This window comes from Chiloscyllium punctatum, chromosome 11, assembly GCF_047496795.1.
Source record: "Chiloscyllium punctatum isolate Juve2018m chromosome 11, sChiPun1.3, whole genome shotgun sequence".
NCBI classification, from domain to species: Eukaryota; Metazoa; Chordata; class Chondrichthyes; order Orectolobiformes; family Hemiscylliidae; genus Chiloscyllium; species Chiloscyllium punctatum.
In genome coordinates, this window is record NC_092749.1 from 66097923 (window position 1) to 66121058 (window position 23136).

At 40.5% G+C, this 23136-nt stretch overlaps 1 protein-coding gene across 4 annotated transcripts in view; it reads left to right on the forward strand.

Moving 5' to 3' along the window:
- The window catches only part of LOC140483059 (serine/threonine-protein kinase VRK1-like), a 110134-nt gene that overhangs the window by 64207 nt on the left and 22791 nt on the right, over positions 1 to 23136 (forward strand). For all 4 annotated transcript variants that reach the window (XM_072580974.1, XM_072580973.1, XM_072580972.1 and 1 more), the window contains exons 9-11: positions 7776 to 7896; positions 9841 to 9899; positions 14142 to 14314. In XM_072580974.1, the coding sequence (XP_072437075.1) occupies positions 7776 to 7896; positions 9841 to 9899; positions 14142 to 14314 (353 nt within the window). The remainder of the gene's footprint in view (positions 1 to 7775; positions 7897 to 9840; positions 9900 to 14141; positions 14315 to 23136) is intronic.

The window sequence follows — 23136 nt, forward strand, 5'->3', positions numbered from 1 at the left end:
CAATGTTGATTCTTCTACTCTCAGATGCCTGACCAGCTATGCTTTTCCAGCACCACACTCTTTGACTGGAAGAACACAGCACACCAGGCAGCATCAGAAGGTGGAGAAATTGATGTTTTGGTTGTAACCCTTCTTCAGGACACAGCCAGCTGAACAGTAGACAGTGAGGATTGGGGGTTGGGGGATGCTAAGATACTGGAGTGAGTTGGTGCGGTTCATACCCCTGCTGTCATGATGGATTTGGTGATCATTGCAGTCCAGTCACAACCACTATGCCTCATTAAAGGCCACAAAGTGATGCCACAGGGTGCTACAAAGTGTTTAGACCCTACTCCGAGACAGAGACAACAACAAGAATGGTGAAACACAAGGGTTCATGAAATAAAAAAAGCTATTCACATATCATTGTATACAAACCAAATGATCTGCATAACCTTTTTAGCCATTGCATCCTGTAGTGCCATTTGTACAAATTTCTCCTTCTTTCCTTTCCTCTGTGACGCACTGAGCTCCCTCCTCCTTTGTAGGTGGGTTTTGGAGGGGAGCCTGCTCTGCACTGGAGTGTGCTGGCCCTAAAGGTTTGGTCAGGTTTGACCTCAGGCATGTTTATGCTCAGACAGGCCAGACATGCTGAGGGTCCGGAGGTGGAAGTGCTCAGTCCCACCCCCCTCCTCCGGTTCCTGAGAGGAGATTGTGGAGGGGCCTCATGTGGTCAGGTGCCTCAGAGCACTACTCTATCTCCTTGTGTGGAGTAGGCTCAAGGCCCCATTTCCCATGCTTGCCTTGTCTTCAGGCCTGAGAAACCAATGCATGGGGTGATTTGTTGTTGACTCACCATGAGGTGCTAGGTCTGTGTCTCCGGGGCAGTCAACAACCTGACCATGAAGGCAGATGAGTGGTCACAAGACTGCCTGCCTATACAGCTGCAGTGTGAGAGCAAAGATGACCAGTGTGTCATTGGGTTCGCTGCATTGCTGCTCCTCCCTATGCATCTGCAGAAAGTCCCTCCAAGCTGATACCACAGCCTTACCTCCTGCTGGGGGGCTCAGAAAGGGCCTGCTCTCCTGAAGTCCTCTGACTACAGGTGGGCTGGGCTGTTTATCCCTCAGCCACATACAGAGCTGTCCATGTCTGAAAACTCTGTGAGACCTTATGGTGCTGACTGAGATGTCATTTATCCAGCCTGGAATTCTGGAGCCAGTCTGAATGATGGTTTCTCTGACGTGTTTACACTCTCATCCAGGGAGTTGGTGGAACTGCTCTCTGCGTGGTTGTCCTTCGGAGGATAGGTCTACCTGTAATGCATACAAGGAAGAAGACATTGCACTCATGGAATTTGACACCTGGTTAATGCGACCATTACAGTGGGGTGAACATACTGTGTCCCCAGAGGAACAGTTGCTGTCTTTTCCTGCTAATGCCAGAAACATTTTCCTCAGAGGAGGTGAGGGCTCAGATATCACATCCCTGTTTTCCTGCGCTATGTTGCTCCACCTTGTAATGGGATTTCTTCTCCTGTACTGACAAAGGGGCTGAATAAGTGGGATGCAAATGGGTGGTACAGCTCTGAGGGCTGGTATATGTGGGAGAAAAGTGTTGAGGTGTTCCAAGGGAGTGAGGAGGCAGTGCAAAGGCTATGCAGAGTTAATGGTCTGAGATCTTGAGGGGGGTAGCAAATGTTATGATAGGGAAGGTGTTGCAGTGTAACAGAGGGGCAGTAGAGCTTATGCATTAGTGGGAGGCGAATGTGGTGGTACAAATAATGAGAGGCAGCAAAGAGCAGAGTGTTGTAGTTATGCCGGCAGAGCAGAGAATACAATTGAAGTTTCATGGTCTTCCTTGCAGTGAGGTCAGCTAGGTAGACTTCATAGAATATGTGTACCCTGATTGGACCAGATTAACAGTCCCTGCTGACAGGGACTGTTAAGGAGCCCTGGCTGACAGATAAGAACAGGACTGTCAAGAGGTTCTGTTCACTCTGAGATCTGGCTCTGAGGGAACTGGATCAGTGTCAAGGAATCTTCATGTGTAAATAAAGGGTGACGGGATGCTGGCCTTTGTGGAGTTACTTCATTCCTTATCATGAAGATGGCACTGACCTGTATGGCAATTTCTGGCTACTCAGGCAGAGTCTGATAGAGTGCCTTCCACTGCTGGACCTCCAGGAGGAGTAGTTCTTTCAACCATCCCATTCGCAAGGACCTTTCATCATGCCAACTTCCCTATCTCTGAGATCTCGCCTTACTCCTTCCATGACTGAGCCCCACAGCTTCCAGATTGCAACATTCCTGGAGGTATGCAGTGGACTTTAAAAGATAGCGCTGTTGCAAGGATTGCTGGTCTTAGGGAGAATCTCCACAGAGCGGCAGGTTGTTTTGGGAATGGTGCACTGTTGGATAGTGTGGAATTTAGACACGATTCTCACCCTAAGGGGTCAAATGGCAAATATGTGGTGAGGTCAGTAAGATGTGGTGAGAAAACTCGCTAGGCCTTGCAGTGTGAATCATTCCACATAACTTAATGTGACATGCAGTTTTTCCAAAAAAAGGTAAGATTCAGCCCTTTATTTGTCTTTATCGCAGTGATGTAACACAATCGTGTACTTAGATGTAATTTTATATATTACAATTATCTTGCACTCTATAGTGAAACCTTTAAGAAGAATTCCAGGCACTAACCTACCTTTACAACAGGCCACTGTTGATTGTCCCATTGTGTAAAGTGAAAGAAACGAGAGGGGGCTAAATATGTTTGGTAATTTGTTCAGTTGCCATCTAAGTTTTTAGGAATTGGAGTGTGAATGTTTATGGCTGCTCAGGAATATTTTTCTCCCAGGTTTGAAATAAGTTTCAAATTCACTCTAGAATGAAGCACTCTAGGGGCAGGGGAGTTGAGGGAAACGAGGATTGGGGTGGGGGAACTTGGAGCCAAGTGAAGCAATATGGCTGAAAAGTATTCCTTGAATTAAAAGTCTGTCAGTAACATGCAGTCCCAGTAGATCACCAAACTGAATATCTAGCGTGAATTCTTGGGTGTGTATGTTGGCAGGTGAATGAAGGATGTTAAGGTTTTATATTCACAGGTGTAAGGCAGGCATGCTGCTGTGGTCAACCAATCCTTGCCTTCCAGTTTTAAGAATTTACAGCTTAGAATTTACTAGCGAAATCTCAAAACAGTCCAGGGCAATGGAAATTCATTTTTGAAATGATTGTTCTTTGATTCTCAAAGTAACCTCTGGGATAATACAGTTTTAATCTGGATGTTTTAGTTGAAACAATGGCTTTTACATTTAACAAAGACAAGCCTTTGAACTAATAATAGTAGATGATTCTTCCAGGTTAGAAACAGAGCAAATCAAAAGTAGGCTTACATGGAACTATGGGGCAGGAATGTGGAAGTCCAGAGCCCGGGAGGCTGGGCAGAAGCTAGGTGTGTGGGGGGAGGGGGGGGGGGTAGGGGAGGAGGAGAGGAAACTTCAGGGGTGAAGGATTGGAAGAAAAACTCAAGATGGCAGAGAAGAGAAGGGAGAAAGAAGCTGAAAGAAGAGAGAATGAACAAACTAGGAGCTAGGAAAACTTTGAATCATGGAGGTAATGAATTAATTGCGAAGAATGTTGTATCTCTAGCTTATGGCTGCCAATGTTAGGAGCTTCTGTGTGGTGAAGATTGTAGTGGAAGCTATTATTATGAACACTGTGTCAGTCCTTTTATTTAAATCTATGACTGAGATCTTAGACATACTTTCAAAAAGGTAGTAACTCCCTGTATAAAATATTTCAGCTCTGTGCATATGCATTAGAAGTATCCTAGCTGTGTCATCATTCTGCAGAAGGTGTGTTTTGGGTGATGGCTTTTTGTGTGCGGAAGTACACATCACTTATTTTGAAAAATAACTTCTGTTTTCTTAAGTCGATTTAAAATTCTGTGACATCAAGGAAACTAAAGCCTTCTTTGTTGTGGCTTTATGTTTAATGGGGTTGATGCTGATTGAGGCTATCGATCAATACTTTGAACTTTGCTTTTTTGCAACCACAAATACCCTGTATATCAATACAAATACTGAAGCTAAAGTTATTATGTGATAATATTACTTAATAAAGAAATTAGTGAGAATGAAAAGATAGTCCCCAAAAACCACAATGTAACTGCATAAAATCAGAAGTAACTCTCAAAAGGAGTCCTTGGAACAATTAAAAATTGTGCGCTGGTCTACACCTCAAAGTGTTCTGCACACTTTGATCTCCTCACCTAGAGAAGATATGCTTACCTTAGAGAGAATGCAGCAAGAGATTTCCTCAATGCGAGAATTGCCCTGCAAGGTGAGATTACTTTATTGAATGGTGGAGCAAGCTCAAAGGGCCTGATCTTGTTTTTTTATTTTGTATATTCTTAAAAACTAAGCGATGTAATACCTCTTTTCACAAATTTGGAAATCATCCTATCCATGCTTCCAAAGATAAAATCATCTTGACAGAAAAGACAGGGTATAAAGCCTCATCCAAACCTAGAGTAAAAGAAATTATACTCTGTGTCAATGCCAGGAGGTATTACAGTTTCTAATATAGCACAAACTCCATTAAACCATGCTTATGCATATGGACAAAATAATATATCTGGTAATATCCGTTCAGATTGATTTCAATACAATGGACTGAATTTTTGGTCTTGCACTGGGTCGCTGAAGCCGGACTAACATTCGGGTCCAGATTTGTAATTGAAAAATCGGAGTGGCCTGAAGGAGCTCTCACTGTTCAGTTGAGAATAGCAGACATGCCCTGATGCTGCAGGACTGTGTTCGAGTTTGTCCAGCTGTGGAAGAGCTGTAGCTAGTTTTACTCAAGATGGAGGCATTCTTTCAGTGATTTTAGAACCAGACTACTTAAACATTTTCACTGCTGTCAGAGATTCTTTGTGGAATCCCTCTATAGGGTGGCCTACAGTCATTTTTAACTCAGCCTCATAGGTCAAAGCATGAAAAGCGAACTGATGCTTGGACTTCATTTCTGCCACCCGGAAACCACCACCTTTTCTCTAGTTGTGTTTCAGCTACTGCAAGGCCCTAGCTGGCTGCAGCCCTCCAGTCAGTGCAGGAGAAGGGGCTATTAAAGGGGCTATTATCAGTGGTCTCAGCATCAAAGATTTGTGGTGGACAACCAACTCATACCCTACCCAATGTCTTTAAAGATGGCTCAGTGGCCGGACCTTGCCAACAATCTGCCATTCTGGTTGGTGGTAGAACGTTCGGTGTCTTAGTTTCATGTCTCTGCAAAAAGACACTTCCACTAGTAAAGCACTCCTTCAGTACTATGCTGAGATTCCACTTTAAAATATGTGCTCTGATCTCAGAAGTGGCCCTTGACCATGCAACATTCGAATCAGGCAAACAAAAACTACCATTCTGCCACAGCTAAACATCTAAACAAAACTGAGTTGGATTTAATTTATTATAGGATTAGATATTATTGAGGATCAATGATACAAGTATTGGATCAGATTATCTTATGACATTATTTTCCAGTAATTCAATAATTTCTAAAGCTAGATGCTATGCAGTAGTTGCGAAATTTGTGGAGGAGGTTCACATGAATACATGCTCCAATAAGAAATTAAACCCTCAGAATTGAGATTCGATAAATATGTTCTTGTGCAACCCTGTTCTGTCGTTCAGGTAAAATTAGGTGTGTTTAATTTTTTTAGATAGACTTTGAATCATAGATTCATAGAATGGTTACTGCATAAAAGGAGACCATTGGCTCATTTTGTTGGTGATGACATTTTAACTAATTCATTAGCTCTGTGCAAAAACAACCTATCCTTACGGTGGGTAATACAATTGACAAATGGGTGTTATGTTTTCCAATATATACTGAGCCTCGACTACCATGCACTTCCACCTTTCCTTCTGGTTTTGTAATATACCTTTTGTCAAGCAAAGAAAATGCTCCAGCCTTATGCAAATCCCAAACACTGTTAATGTTGCCAACAATGAATTTTGAGCAATTAATGTTCCACACTCAAATGCTTTCCCTTTGTGATTGTATAGTTTAAGATTCCTCATCTATAATGCAGCATTCATAATGGGAAAAGTAGCATGTTTGCATACTGCTCTTAATCGGTGAGATTTAGATGCAAGTGACTTGGACATTTTTGGGGATCCCACCTGTAGAGTGTGAGTAGTCCACATTCAAAGGGGGATTCTCGGAACCTGTGATTTTGTATTTTGAATCCCAATAGTTTTATACGTATGAACAAATATAACGTTAGTATTTGTTTGATGAGATGTGGAATAACAGAGATCTAAATTAAGGGGTTTTCATTAGATTGCATCATTCCACAAAATTCATAAGAAATCCATAGCCTGAGAATTCTCAGAAAATGAAGTTGCAATGCAGTGTAAATTGGTTGTAATGTAGGAGTCATGTTCCATGGCTGGACACTATTTTTTAAAATTTTAAAAATGTACATTATTCATAAATATCTTTTTATATTCAGATCTTCCTGTTTTAACTTGCATTTCGTCAATGCAAATTCACTGCAATGCGATCGGCAAGTTGGGGATGCTGTTTCTACAGTACGAACTTTTAAAATGTATGTTGGCTGTAACACGATTACATTGCCAACACTTTAGGCACTGTTTCTAAAGTGTGATTTATCTATACTGCGGGGTTGTGTTATAGGAGAACTGTGTGTGATAGTCACAGATGAGTTCAGTTCTCTCCAGTAGCATATCAAGGAAACAAACAAACATTGGAGTTTGACTCTATCTGACAGACAAACCAAAGGCATCTCTTACTTGTACAAAACTATATTTACACGCGTTTGAGGCACTTGGAGGGTCTATAACTGAACCACCCCCATTTAATTTTGAAAGAAGGACCTCAGATCGTGAGGTCCCCATTGCGCTTTGGTAGCAGCTGCCCCAAACTTTAGTGTATCCATGCCAGATCATAAGAACAGATAACGAGCCTCCCAAGGGATTGCATGTTGAGTGTTGGATTGCAGAAGACTGCTTTGGTATACCTTATTAGATTAAGAGTTTGGATAATATTATGTGATTAAAGATTAAGCCGCTGCATTCTCCAACATTTTTGCTATGTTAAAAATATTTCAATAAACATGAAATGATAAATGGCACTTCAAGTGAGTGATTCCTGTGTTCAACAGTTTAATTTAATAAATAATTTATTTATTTGGAAAATGTACTGCCAAACCGAACAAATCCCCTTTAAGTTTTATTTGTTGCCATTTCTGTTCTACACTAGATGGCAGTTTTGCCATTGCCTCAAACTTTTAGTACTTGTACAGCAAAGGAAAGGCCATCACTGTTTAGTCTGTGAGCGGGGTCTCTGTACGGGTGATTCAGATCCTGTGGACTTCCTGGAACATATGTTAGTAATTTAGAGGCAGACATTTATTTCTTTGTTTTACTGCTGGCTCTTTGAGCAAGTGTTGGTGCTGGATTATGAGCTGTCTGGATCATGTCAGAGGCCACCGGGATCAAGTTCATGTGACAGGCCAGACTAAGGAAGGATGAGGTTAGGGGAGGTAAGGAAACTGACCCCTGCTTTTACTGCACAAGTCACAGCCTGTCTATGAACCACAGCCAAAAACCTGGGCGTTCCAACTCCAATACAGCTGAACAAACAAGACACTTGCCTGCTTGGATTTTACACATTTCATCAACAGGAGTTAAATGAAAGCTTTCTCTATTTTTTGCCTTGACTGACTTTTAATCCTTCATTCTTAATTCCCTTTCCTCAATCACGTTCCCTTAGCTCCATCCAGACGAGGTGACCTGGAAATCCTCGGCTACTGCATGCTACAGTGGCTGTGTGGGAAGCTACCCTGGGAGCAGAGCTTGAAGGATCCTGTAGCAGTTCAAGAAGCTAAAATCAAGTATGAGTTCTGTAATAACTATTCAATGTTTATTGTAACAGATTAAAAAAAAACTTCAAAGCTCATCCGTGACTTTAGAAAATCACTTTTCACCTCTACACAATCCAAGTATTAATTTCATTCGCAATAGTAAAACTTAAATTGTCATTATAAATATTATAGTAATTTCAAAGTATTTGGTGTTCTTGACAAAATTATCCACAAGTTCCATTCCATTAATGTCTACTTAGATATAAACACTTTTCAGTGACATTATTGAGAGTACTTAAACAGTAAGTTCTTGACATTGTCAATTTCAGGACTAGGTGGTTTCTTTACATTCAAATAAAACTACTAAATTAAGAAGATGTCTGTTTAAGATATGAAGAAATTAGATGATTTATTAAATTTGATATTTAATGTTCGAAATGTTTCCAAACCTTTCCTCCAATGTTTTTAAGATGTTCTGGAAATTATGAATTAATTTAAAATAAGAAAATAAAAGTAGATACTTGAACCTTAACCAGTAGGACAAAATCCTAAAAACAGTAACTTGAAAAAAATTGTTGTAGATAGCATAACAATATCAAAATACTTAGTATTTGACAGTGGTAGCCAAGAATACCATTAAAGGACACCAAGGTCAGTTTAAGACCCGAAGCAGTCCTTAAAGACAAGCTGCAATCAGAAGGAAGTAAATGGAGATGAAAGGAGGGAGACATAACTGTTTGGAAAACTGGGGGAAAGATCTTTTAAAAATGTTGCAAACAGGGGTGGAAAATAATGAAGAAAGTAAATGGAATACTGGCCTTTATACCTAAAGGATTGGAGTTCAAGGGCGCAGATATCATGCTGCATTTACACAAACTCTGAGTACTGTGAACAGATCTCTGCGCCACACTTTAGGAGGGACATATTGACCTTGGAAGGAGTACAACATAGGTTTACAGGAATGATATCTTGATTTTGGAGATTAAGTTATGCAGAGAGATTATGTAAATTAGATCTGTTTTCTTTAGAAGTTAGAAGGTTATCTGATTAAAGTCTTCATGATCTTCCTTAATAGGAAAAGACAGGGTAGATAAATTAATTCCATTGATTGGCAAATCCAGAACGAGGCAGCTTACTCTAAGAATGAGGGTCTGATGTTAGGAAGCGTTTCTGTGCACAAATGGTGGTAAGATGTTTGGAACTCTCTTTCACCAGACATCAGTGGATCCTGCATGAGTTGTTAGTTTTAAAATTTTTGTTGAGTAAAGGTATTGAGGGAGGTGGACCAAAGACTGGAATGTGGAATTAGGCCACAGATCAGCATGATCTCTTAGAATGGTGGAACAGGCTCAAAGGGTTGAATGGCCTATTGCTTTCCCTGTATTTCTATGTTGTTGTTTGTCCTTCAGATTACCAAAAATGGAAAGTAACTCAAAATTCACTAGATGAAGTGTCAAATCTGATAATGGACAGATCAGAATTAGCATCTATAAATCCTATATCCAAAGTGTTAAAATCGCATTGTGATGTAACAGATTTGAATGTAATAATTTATTATTTAATTAAAGGTAGTTAAATCTAGAGATAGATGTTAAAGTATTTATAATAATGCATATTATGTGTGATATGCTAATTCTCCCCAGTCCAACATTAATGTATCAACATTAATGCAGATAATTGCAATGACTCGGCTTTTGATAAAACATTTTAACATGAAATTGCAAGAAAAACTTCATTTCATTTTTGTTGAGATGAAAATTAATATGCTTGAGCTTTTATGAGCTTCTTTGCATTTATCCATAGTGAAAGATTAAATGCTCTGAAAGACTATTATGATAAAGAGTTGAAGTCAAAATGTAAAATATTCAATTTTACACATTTTCTCGATGATCTGAGGTTTTGTAGCTAACAACCCTTTACTGTTGGAAAGTATTCCTGTGACTTATGATAATGCATTCACTATTCTTATTCCAGATTTATGGAAAACCTTCCTACCTCTGTGCACCAGTGTTTTCCCTCTGGATCTGAAAGCAGTAAGTGCATCAATGTACAAATACACTAGTGTATTTCTAGTACTGTGCAATGACAATCTTTAGTAGTCTGTCCCAATTTGAACGGGAGCTCCTTTTAGAATGTCCACTAAAATGATTATCTCATTTTTTTTTGAGTTAATGAAAAAAATTTCACTGTCCTCCATTTATACCCATTATCAGATGAATCATATCATCTATGTGTGGAAAAAAGATGCATAATTAGCATTTAAAATGCAACTCTATTGATTCGTTTTAAGTAAATATGCTAATTGGATTTTAGGTTAAAAAGGATTACTTAATTAACTTGAACGGCTGCAGAGAATAAGCAATGTTATTTCCCCTTCCATTTCTTCACTATAGCTTAGCTGCAGATTTCTGTACAATGACATGGCTATTGATCCTTGTGAGATTTGTATGGCAGAGGATTCCTTCCTTAAAACCATTGGTACAACTCATGCTATTTTCCAAAATAATGCCATGTCTTTTCCATCTTCCTGTAAAGGTAACACAGCCTCAGATTAATGTCACATCCAAAAAATGCTGCATCCATAAGTGTGGAACCAAATCAGTATTGCATTTGGGTTTTCAGCCCACTTAACGCAGTCTAGCTTTTGCTATGGGACTTGAACAAATAATCTTTTGACTGAATCTAGGCTGACACTCAGAAAGAAGAACCTTTACCCAGAATTCCTGTCCAGAATATTTCACAAAAGAAAAAATGAGGATAGACTGGCGCTGATGTGCCACAAAAAGGTCATGCTCAGAATCAATAGATTCCTGTAGAACTAAGTCAAGAGTGTGGTGCTGGAAAAGCACAGCAGGTCAGGCAGCATCCGAGGAGCAGGAAAATTGACTGGTATCATTCCTGATGAAGGGCTTTTGCCTGCAATGTCGATTTTCTTGCTCCTCGGATGCTGCCTGATCCTCTGTGCTTTTCCAGCACCACACTCTCAACTCTAATCGCCAGCATCTGCAGTCCTCACTTTTGCCTTGCACCTAAAGAACTAAGTGCACTGTACAGATCTACATGGGCTCAGTAGCTGAACTATTCCAAGCTTTTAGTGTTCTCAATCATATTGTTTGCAGAGCAAATAATGCATGTTCTTTATTCAACATTTATTAAGAACCAAAATAATTTGGTGCTTAGCATTGGGGGAAAAATGAATGACATCATCAATACCAGTGCCGATGTGTGTTCCGTTACCTCTGCCCCTCATTCAGGCAGCTGCTATATCTGGGATATTCATCTCCGGTTTGCAAAATGCGATTCCAGCCCTTTTACAGTTTGAGAAACCCACACCTGCCTCACGTTTGACCTTGCTTGGGATTCTTGATTTCTCTCGCTAAGGCAGTGAGCAGTTTACAAACAAACCGCAATGCAATGTGCTTGGAGTGAGTGTACTGAGGTGAGCTGGTTAGAAGGCCTACCATCATTCTCAGCAACAGCAGCCTAGCTGCCAGCATTCTTCCTGTGGCTACTAACTTACGAACCTATGAATAAAAGATTTAGAAGATTTTGAAGCTGTAGAAGATTATTTGACCTTGTTGGACCTGCTCCTCCATTTAGTAAGATAATGACTAATCTGATTATGGTCTCTAATTATGGTTGGGGAGGTAATGGCCTAGTGGTATTATCACCAGACTATTAATCCAGATATGAGAGTGTGTTGCTGGAAAAGCACAGCAGGTCAGGCAGCATCTGAGGAGCAGGAAAATTGACATTTCGGGCTGGAGCTCTTCATTAGTCTCAGGTAATGTTCTAGGGATCTGCATTTGAATCCTGCCGTGGTAGATAATAGAATTTGAATTCAGTAAAAATCTGGAATTCTGAATCTAATAATGACCATGATTGTCAGGAAAAATGTACCTGGTTCACTAATATAATTTACAGAAGGACACTGCCATCCATGTGACTACAGAACCGTGGCAGTGCCCTCTGGGCTAGGCAATAAATGCTTTCCTAACTCGTGATGTCCTCATCTTGTGAATGAATTTAAATAAAACAACACATTCCTGCATACTGCCAATAAGCATAGATTCTTGACCAACAAAGCAGTCAATCTACCTCTGCTGTAAAATTATTCTATGACTCTTAGCTTTAGTGATGTCCGCGGAAGTTAGTTCTGAGACTTGCAACCTTCTGAAAGGCAAAAAAAACCTTCACTTCCACTTTACATGAGAGGCCCTTTATTTTTAAATTGCCATGTCATACCCCATCCACACTGTGGTTAAAGTTTAAAGATCATCCATCCCCATGGATCCTCATAACCACTGGACCACCTGTGCCCGTATACTGTCTCCCATGACCTCCCATATCCCATCTGGCCCCAATCATTTCCAAGATCTCTTTTTGCCCTATGATCTGTATGCCACTCAGTACTAACTCGTAACTCCCACCCACGATCCTTTACCCTGCTTTCTTCATGTTGATTCACCTATTATCCAACATTGGCATGATTCCGGAGGCATCTTTACAGAACTATGCCAACTCATTGATGTTTGTAATGTCCGTGATCATTGTGTGGAAAAAAAAGTTGCAGTTCTTAAACTTTTATGCTGCAGACTGCACTTTATTGAGAAAAGCACACTCATTCATAAACATACATCTTGACACTTCTTTGTAGTATGACACTTGTTGGCAAGAATGGATAGTTCCAGGAGATTTATGCATATTTTACACAGATTCAGCTCTACAGAGCTGATATAATATGTATGTGGATAGTTTAAATGGTCAGCTGCCTTCAGTTACCTGGCACATAAGAAGCTCAGCATACCCTGGAAAATGTGAGAAATGTTAGGTTTTGATGCAGGTCTCTGCTTTCCAGACTTCTCATATTATTGCCATGGTGAGATGTTTTCTATCATGGGGAAGATCAGGATCTTTGTATTGCAGCATGCTGCACAATATAATGAGAACATTTGGAAAGTCTGTAATAACTGACTATGTGCACCACTAGTGAAGCACTCTGGTTTAAATGGATCACTGATAGAAGTTATAACCTGTATTATTGAAGTGCTAAGAATTAAATTAAATGCCTTTGGAATGCAAAAATTGTGAAAAATAGCATTGTTACAAGTATAGAAGACAGAATAAGGCCACATAGATTGATAATAGTGATAACATCATTTTGTTCAAGGATTATGGTCATTACTGGCCCTGAGGTGCTCATTACCATCCCTTGCTTCACTTGGTCTAGTAATGAGTACCTCAGGGCCAGTTATGCCCGCACAAGATGATGATATTACTATATTATTGTTAAGGAACAACTCTATTTTAATTATAATCACAGTGAGCTGAAAGGTCACTTGCCATTATGATCAGTTTTTGTGTGTGTCCGGCTGAGAAATGTTCTCCATGACAGATGCAGAGAAAACGTAATGGTTGCAACACAAAGTTTTGGTACCGATGCCAGCAACACTGAATGTTTTACTGATAGAATCGTTTTCCGAAAGCATATGCTGTGGTCAGCAGAAAGACTTTACTTATAATCATATAGTGTACAGGATATAGCCAGTCAAAAATATGGAGAAGCTGCTGCAAAATAAATTGCTGAACAAAATGCTTAACTTCCGATGGAGACAAACTTCACAGATACTAAAGAAACAAATGTTTGGCTGCATTTGATTAAAAGAATCATAATATTCCTATGCCATTATTTTAAAATACATTTTCTTGGTGTTCTATTTTTCATATTTACGATGCTGTGGATTTTTAGATTTGACATTTGGCAGCTTTGGGTCGAAGCTGCTCTCAAATCCCTTGCTCACAATTTAGAATATGCAGGCAGCATGGAGTCATGATTTCTGTAAATTAGAGGCAGGTGCAAAGATTTAGGAGCCCAGTCCCCTGTTAGTTTCAACTCGTGATCAATTATGTGTATGTTTAATATCTTTTTGTTATTGCATTGAATCCGATGTTATGCCACAGTCTCAGGCTGACTAGTCTTATTTATGTTATTCTCTAAGGCATTGACAAACCCTTTACATTGCATCACTAAATTTGGTAAGGTTGGGAGCACTTATTCTTGCGTATAAATGTAAAAGCTGCCTTACACATTTTAGCATATAAAATCTTCCTGATAATATTGACTGTGATATGAACTCTTGATGGAGAACAGACTGCTATGTTTCAGTTTGGCTGGAGAATTTACTATCAGAATAAATGGATAATCCTAATTATTAAATGCACTCATTAAATCAGATATTTGTTTTCCTAATTTGTATCCTTGAATGGTCTTACAGGTGAAATAATCAACTATTTCTCTTATGTGAGCACTCTGAAGTATGAAGAAAAGCCACAATATCAGAAACTACGCAAAATCTTATTGAACAGCCGATATAAGTGCATGGACTCTCAATTTCTATTTGATACTGAAAATTTTAAAAACGTACCTTCAAATCACAAAATTCAAAATGTAAGTAGTTACATTTTATTTCAGTTTCCAGTATGACGAAATTCATGGATGTGTGCTTTCCGATGTATTTTATCACACTTTATCCATGGTAATTCTCTATACTGATGATGATACAGCACAACGTGCCTGCACTTTTACCAGGTTTTGATTTTGCCTGCTATGAGATCTCCAAATATTTAATTTCAATTTATTGTGGACCAAAGGATTTCTCTACTTCTGTGAATTAAAAGAGGGACAAATTCGTTTTTGGAATACTGGATGGGGAGATGGCCAATATAATATGCTTCTTAGAGAATTTAACATAGAATAGCACTTGCAAAGGATCAGGAATGAATTTTCTGTCTTAATCAATGAGCAGCATGGGGCACCTCAAGAACATGAGCCTTGAAATTACAATATGAGACATTAATGTAAGGGCCATTAACATATTCATGTATAATTCCTTTCTCTGCTACTTTAGCCATGGTGTTAACCCATTTCAATCTTACACTTGTCTGGAGCCATTAACCTAATAAGCATCTCAAAACTTCACAAAGTATTCAAATAGCTGAACAAGTGGCTAAGGCAATCAAGGACTTAGGTTTATAGAGTTTGGCTGAGTCACTTGGATTTTAGCTGTTTGCTTTAAATGATTATATACCCCGAATCCTATAGAAAACATTTTCTAGAAACTGCCTGTTATATCTATTGACTTCAAACTTTAAAGGAGAACTTTCACAATTTAGATCATTTTGAAATTCACTGTTATAAAAAGAACTTGAATTAACTAGGACCAGTGTTTTCCTGTACTGCTTTTTTTAAAAAACACTTTATTTAAATGGTTTATACTGATAACATCAAGAGAATAACGTTCATAAATGTGAAATCATCCATTTCGGTAGGAACAACAGTAAGAAGGACTATTGCTTGAATGGTAAAAGAAATGCAGCATGCTGATGTGCAGAGGGACCTGGGTATCCTTGTGCATGAATCGCAGAAGGTTGGTCCGGAGGTACAACAGGTAATTAAGAAGGCAAATCATATTCTGTTGGGATTGGGTTTAAAAGCAGGGAGGTTATGTTGCAGGTTTATAGGGTGCTGGTGAGGTCACACCTGGAGTACTGCGTGCAGTTTTGGTCTCCTTACTTGAGAAAGGATGTACTGGCACTAGAGGATGTGCAGAGGAGGTTCATGAGGCTGATTCAGAGTTGAGGGGGTTGGCTTATCAGGAGAGATTGAGCGCACTGGGATTATATTCATTGGAATTTTGAAGAATGGGGGGGAATCTTAAGCGAAACATATAAAATTTTGAAGGAAATAGATAAGATAGAGGTATAAAGGATGTTTCCACTGGAAGGTGAAACTAGGACAAAAGGGCATAGCCTCAAAATTAGGGGGAGCAGATTTAGGACTAAATTGAGAAGAAAATTCTTCACCCAGAGGGTTATGAATCTATGAAATTCCCTGCCCAGTGAAATAGTTGAAGCTTCCTCAGTAAATGTTTTTGAAGCTAAGATAGATCATTTTTTGAACATTGAATGAAGGGTTGTGGTGAGAGGATGGGTAAGTGGAGCTGAGGCCATGAAGAGATCAGTCATGATCATGTTGAATGGTGCACTGGGATCAAAGGACCAGGTGGCCTGCTCCTGCTCCTAGTCCTCCTGTTAGAAGAACTGAATTTATGTGACCAAGAGCACATATTCCTAATCACAGAATTTTATCCTCTCACTCAATCAAACTCAGTTATTCCACCTCTCATTCATTCAGTAACCCTCACACTCACTTTCTACTCATTCGTTCACTCTCATTTACCCTTGTTCATTCTCATTTATCCACTCACTCTTTTACTTTACTTATTCTCCTTTTCTTTTCATTTATCCTCCCTTTTGCTCATATATACTTCAATATAAAACACACACCTATCTGAAGCTGTAACACACTGGGTCAATAATGATATTAACTGATGTTAATTGAGCTTCAGCACACTGTCTGAATCATAAAGTAATCTGCTTCTATACAGATGATCTTGTCATCAGGATTAAATTCTTAAACAATTACAGTCAAACAAATTAACAGAAATAGACAAGGAATATAAACTGGCATTCAAACAATTGTAATCCTAAATGACAGCTGAACTTTTAAAATTTTACAACATTTATTCCTTGTTCTCATTCGTAAAGAACAGTCTGCATATGGTTCAGTATCTGGAAGTTAACCGAGACTGGGGGAAATCGACACTTGGACGACACCTGAATATCAGTAATCATTATAAAGGATATAGCAGGTTCTGAGAATATGACTTCAGAGTGATGGCTACAGAAGTGGAAAATATGAATAAATATGAAATTAAAGAATATATCAAGGAGGGAGCAAACATTTTCCCAACATAGATTAGAAGATTAGTGTCAAATTCCAGAGTGATGCAGTTAAATGGAGAAGTTGAAACAATCAGCATAAATTTAACAAACCTAACTAAATTGGAAATGAATTTTGAATTCGGTAGTTGGGCGATATGAAAATAATCTGAGAAAAGTTTAGCAAGCCAATTTCTAAAGAACAAAGGTGAAAGTGTTTTTCCAAAGGAAGCTGTATTACAGAAAAGGCAAACAATGTACTAGAAATGTCAGATTTTCAAAATGACTGATCTTATTGCAGAAAATGTGATGCCCCTGATACTATCAAAGAGGATTGGCTATCAGCCAACATGAATATTTTTTGAGGTTAAATGTTTGCAGGAGTGAACTCCAGCATAATATGCTAGCTTTCACTTGTTTTTGGAAATTGTCATAAGATTTGTGATCTATGTGCTGCTGCCAGATTACCGCTTTGGCCTTCATATTTGGAACTGGCGCTGCCTGGTTTCTCAGAGAAGGAGGGAAGAATTAGGAACTTCAAAGAAATATGGTGACTTCAGCTAATAACAAAATGAAAAACGGTAGTCACCACCCATTAATGAGATTCTGACATTGCTGTCTAAAGGGGAAAATTGAAATTTCTTTTTTGCTGGTGATGTTCTGATTTTTAAGTTTTCTACATATATTCTCAACTTTCTCGCCATAGCTAACACCGCTCATGGGAAAATTCCACCCATTGTTTGTTGCTCCTTTGTGTAAGTCTTACTGTAATATTCATAGAAATGTGGGAGATGAAATGTACGAGCGAGACAAAGAGCTAGCTTTTTTCTTGTTAATCGCTGGAAGTTTCCAAAAGCAGACAACTGGCCCATTCTGTGTTTGCCAGGAGCCATTTTAAATTCAACAAGACTATTTTAAAAGTTAAGTGAAAGCATAGTTCCTTTCCTTAAAAAAGGGCGTAACATTAGTTATATAAAATTAGTGTCACATTTTCACTAGTTTCTCAAGAAGTGATACAGTACTGGACCATATAGAGCAAAGATGTTCTAAGCTTTATCCATGGACAGATTTCTGAGGATTCCTTTTAGTATGGAATAAGTTGTGTTGGTGAATATATGCAAAAAGATATTGAGTGAAAACAAGATTAATTTTAGCTACAGTAGATAGGTGTTAGCACATGTAAAAAGGTGGAGCCAGCTTAATTAACAGAGCTAAGTGATCTCACAACCAATTAATCAAATTAGAGACCTGCAGTCCTGCTACATCCAGTCTTGAGTGGTGGTGGACATTTAAACAGCTAACAGGAGGGAGGATTCCATACAAGCATCTCCATCCTCAGTGATGGAAAGCCCAACATGTCATTAAAAAAGATGAGGCTGAACATTTGGAACCATCTTCAGCCAAAGGTGCTGAGTGGATGATTCAGCTTTCTCCTGTGAAGGGTAACATGATCGTTGCCAGTCGGACAATTTGATTCGTTCTGCGTTAGAAAGAAATGGTAAAAGCACTGGACACAGCAAATGTTATAGGTAAAAACAAGATGCTGGAAACCAGAGTCTAGATGAGAGTGGTGCTGGAAAAGCACAGCAGGTCAGGCAGCGTTCCAAGGAGCAGGAAAATCGACGTTTCGGGCAAAAGCCCTTCATCAGGAATAGAGGCAGGGTGCCGACAGAGTGGAGAGATAAATGAGAGGGGGGGGGGTGGGGGTGGGGCGACAGTAGCATAGAGTACAATAGGTGAATGGGGCTGGGGATGGAGGTGATAGGTCAGAGTGGAGGGTGGAGTGGATAGGTGGAAAGGAAGATAGGCAGGTGGGATAAGTCATGGGGACAGTGCTGAGCTGGAAGGTTGGAGCTGGGTGAGATGGGGGAAGGGGAAATGAGGAAACTGGGGAAGTCCACATTGATGCCCTGGGGTTGAAGTGTTCCGAGGCGGAAGATGAGGTGTTCTTCCTCCAGGCATTGGGTGGTGAGGGAGCGGTGATGGAGGAGGTCAAGGACCTGCATGTCCTCGGCAGAGTGGGAGGGCGAGTTGAAATGTTGGGCCACAGGGCAGTAGGATTGATTGGTGCAGGTGTCCCGGAGATGTTCCCTAAAGCGCTGTGCTAGGAGGCGTCCAGTCTCCCCAATGTGGAGGAGACTGCATCGGGAGCAACAGATACAATAAATGATATTGGTAGATGTACAGGTAAAACTTTGATGGATGTGGAAGGCTCCTTTGGGGCCTTGGATGGAGGTGAGGGACAAGGTGTGGGCGCAGGTTTTACAACTCCTGCGGTGGCAGGGGAAGGTGCCAGGATGGAAGGGTGGGTTGTTGGGGAGTGTGGACCTGACCAGGTAGTCACGGAGGGAACGGTCTTTGCGGAAGGCGGAAAGGGGTGGGGAGGGAAATATATCCCTGGTAGTGGGTCCGTTTGGAGGTGGCGGAAATGTCATTGGATGATTTGGTTTATGCAAAGGTTGGCAGGGTGGAAGGTGAGCACCAGGGGAGTTCTGTCCTTGTTACGGTTGGAGGGGTGGGCTCTGAGGGCAGAGGTGCGGGATGTGGACGAGATGCATTGGAGGGCACCTTTAACCACGTGGGAAGGGAAATTGCGGTCTCTCAAGAAGGAGGCCATCTGGTGTGTTCTGTGGTGGAACTGGTCCTCCTGGGAGCAGATACGACGGAGACGGAGGAATTGGGAATATGGGATGGCATTTTTGTACGAGGTAGGGTGGGAAGAGGTGTAATCCAGGTAGCTGTGGGAGTCGGTGGGTTTGTAAAAAATGTCAGTGTCAAGTCGGTCATCATTAATGGAGATGGAGAGGTCCAGGAAGGGGAGCGAGGTGTCAGAGATAGTCCAGGTAAATTCAAGGTCAGGGTGGAATGTGTTGGTGAAGTTGATGAATTGCTCAACCTCCTCGCAGGAGCACGAGGTGGTGCCAATGCAGTCATCAATGTAGCGGAGGAAGAGGTGGGAAGTGGTGCTGGTGTAACTCCTGAAGATGGATTATTCTATGTAGCCAACAAAGATTCAGGCATAGCTGGGGCCCATACGGGTGCCCATGGCTACCCCTTTGGTCTGGAGGAAGTGGGAGGATTCATAGGAGAAATTGTTAAGGGTGAGGACCAGTTTGGCCAAACGAATGAGATTGTCAGTGGAAGGGTACTGTTGGGACATCGGGAGAGGAAGAACCTGAGGGCTTGGAGGCCGTGGTCATGGCGGATCGAGGTGTAGAGGGATTGGATATCCATGGTGAAGATGAGGCATTGGGGGCCGGGGAAACGGAAGTCTTGGAGGAGGTGGAGGGCATGGATGGTGTCTCGAACGTATGTGGGGAGTTCCTGGACTAAGGGGGATAGGACAGTGTTGAGGTAGGTAGATATGAGTTTGGTGGGGCCGGAGCATGCTGTGACAATGGATCGGCCAGGGTGGTCAGGCTTGTGGATCTTGTGAAGGAGGTAGAACCAGGCAGTGTGGGGTTCCCTGACTGTGAGGTTGGAAGCTGTGGATGGGAGATCTTCTGGTGTGATGAGGTTCTGTATGGTCTGGGAGATGACGGTTTAGTTATGGGGAGTGGGGTCATGGTGGAGGGGGCGGTAGGAGGATGTGTGTATGAGTTGGCATCTGGCTTCAGTGGTGTAGAGGTCAGTGCGCCAAACTACCCCTTTATCTGCTGGTTTGATGGTGATGTTATAGGTGCAAATGTTATAGGTGACAATAATCCAAAAGTGCTGAAGATTTGTGCTCCAGGACTAGCCATACCTCAAGCCAAACTCCTCCAGTACAGTTGCAACATTGGCATCCACTCAACTTTGTGAAAAATAGCCCACGTGCATCCTGTCCATAAGAAGCAGGACAAACTGACCTCTGCTGATTACCACCCCATCTGTTTAGTTTCGATTATCAGCTAAATGATGGAAGATGCCATCAGTAGTGACATTTGACTAACACTTGATTAACCTGTCATGTTCCATTTGGGCTGCGCCAGGCCTTTTTGGCTGCAAACCTTGGTCCAAACATGGACAACAGAGCTAATTCCCAGAGGTGAGTTTAGCACGACTGCCCTTGACATCATGACAGCATTGTCTGAGCATGGCATCCAAAGCCCAAAGAAAATTGAAGTTTTACTAGGTGTTGCGAGTAGCAAACCCTTCCCTGCTTGAGTTCATACCAGGCACAATAAAAGATTTTGGAGGCTAGTCATCTCAATTCCAGGACATCACAACAGGAGGTCTTCAGAGGAGTGCCCAAGGTCCTGCCAACCTCAGGTGCTGCACTATTGACCATCGCTCCATTGTAAATCAGAAGTAGAAATGTTTACTCATGATTGCACATTGGACTTTGTAGACTCCAACTGTGATTCTACCTGTAAGTGGTGAATATCCCTTTAAGTGGTACTTGAAATCCACCATCAGTAGATGTTTACTCTCAAACACAGTGACATGTCCATCCCCTTGTCTGTTCAATGCTCTGAACCATAACAAACTGCCCACCTCTCCCTCTATGCTAAAAAGCAATGCATGCTTTAGGGGTTGGCAACCTCTAAGTAAGCACAAAGTGAATGAGCACTTAGAATCGAAGCATGTCAACCGTATTCTGGTCCAACTCTTTAAGAACAGTGGCCCCAGTATTTTAAGTGGCTCTCACAAGCCTCTGGGCAGCTGTAGCCAGCACTGACTTCCAACTCAGCTGGTATAGTGGTATCCTCCATTAAGTGAAAACTGATCAGGTGATCCAGCTTTGAATCCTCTCCTTAGCGACTACAATATTTATCAGAAATCACCCCTTAAAAGTTTTAATTAAATGAACTATTTGCAAAATAAAAGTTGCTTTTTTCTAGTTTGGCTGCAGGGTTCTCTTTAGTTGAAGACTAGTATTAATTTATAGACACATTACAGGAACAAACAGGTCTAGTTTTGGGATTCAACACACACATCGACCAACAGCAATATGAACAGCAGGACACCGTCTGCTAGTCATATGCTGCTTTACATCCTGGTTCCTCAATGAGTTGTAGACACCTTTTTCACATTTTCTTAGAGTCCAATAGCAACATTTTTTTTTTCAAAAGGTAACATGGCTTTCCTTGAGAGTCAATATACATACACAGGATGTTAATGCAACTACTTACACAAAGGATAGATTTGTGTTCATCATTTTAAGAATTTAGAAGTTTATACTACGTATAGGTGGCTTAGTCATCCTCCTGATTTTCTGATAGTATCACCTTCCTGTGATTTGGACCTACTACTTCGGTGCTCTTGCTTTGTCGGTGTACTTGCATCGTGTGCATTATCAAACACCTGATTGTCTTCATGTTGGCTTTGACATCTCATTTGCTTGTGATGAACTTTAGATGAAATTTGGAGTGCACACTTTGTGTTAACTTTGGCAAGTGTGCATTACTATTTTCTTTTGGTGTCTGATACCTTTAACCATTTAACTTCACATATGCATCATGTCATACTCATGAGGAAGAAAATATTCTCTTTCTAGTTGGAGATTCTCTACTGTGAATCTTGACTGAGGTCTGTGTTGCCATTAACCTCATGCATGTGCTTCGTTTAATGTTGCCTTTGGTGTGCTGCACATACTTGCTGCTTGGTCATATCTAACTGTAACCTTTTGGTTCTACCTTACTACTAGTGTATGTATGAAGTAGACCAGTTGGCTCCTGAACCTGCTTTGCTTTTCTGTAAGATCATGACTGAAGTGTTACTCCACATTCCCAAATACCCAGAATAACCTTTTTGGTAATCAAAAATCTATCTACTTCTGCCTCTAAAAATATTTAATGGCTCTGCAAACACCACTTTGTGAGGAAGAGAGTTCCAAAGACTCATGACCTAAATAAAAAAAAAATTCCTCATCTTTGTCGTAAGTGGAGAAAGCCTGACTTTTAAACATTGACCTCTAAGTTCTAGGAAACATCTACCCTTTCAAGACTCTCAGGATCTTAATTGTTTGAAACAAGTTACCTCTTGTGGATACAAGCTCAGATTATCCAACCATTCCTCATAAGATTATCCATCTGTTCAAGCCATGAGTCTGGCAAATCCTCTCTGAACTGCATTAAATATGGATGCTAATACTGTACATTGTACTTCATGTGTGGACTCACCAAGCCCTGTATAACTGAAGCATAACCTCCCTTATTCTGTATTTAATTGGCCTCACAATAAATGACAGCATTTATTAGTTTCCCTAATTATTTGCAGAGGATCTAGGTATCAAATGCATGAATCATACTATGTAGAATCACAATGTGCATTCTGCAATATCTCACCATTCCGACAATATGCTTTTTATAATTCCTATTGAACTGGACAATGTCACATTTTCCCACATCATACACCATCTGTCAAATCTTATCCTATCTATATCTTTTTGTCATCTCTTTATGCCCTCCTCACAACTTATTTTCTTACCTTCTTTGTGTTATCAGCAAATTCAGCAACCATATGTTCCATCCCTTCATCCAAGTCATTTGTATGATTTGTAAAATG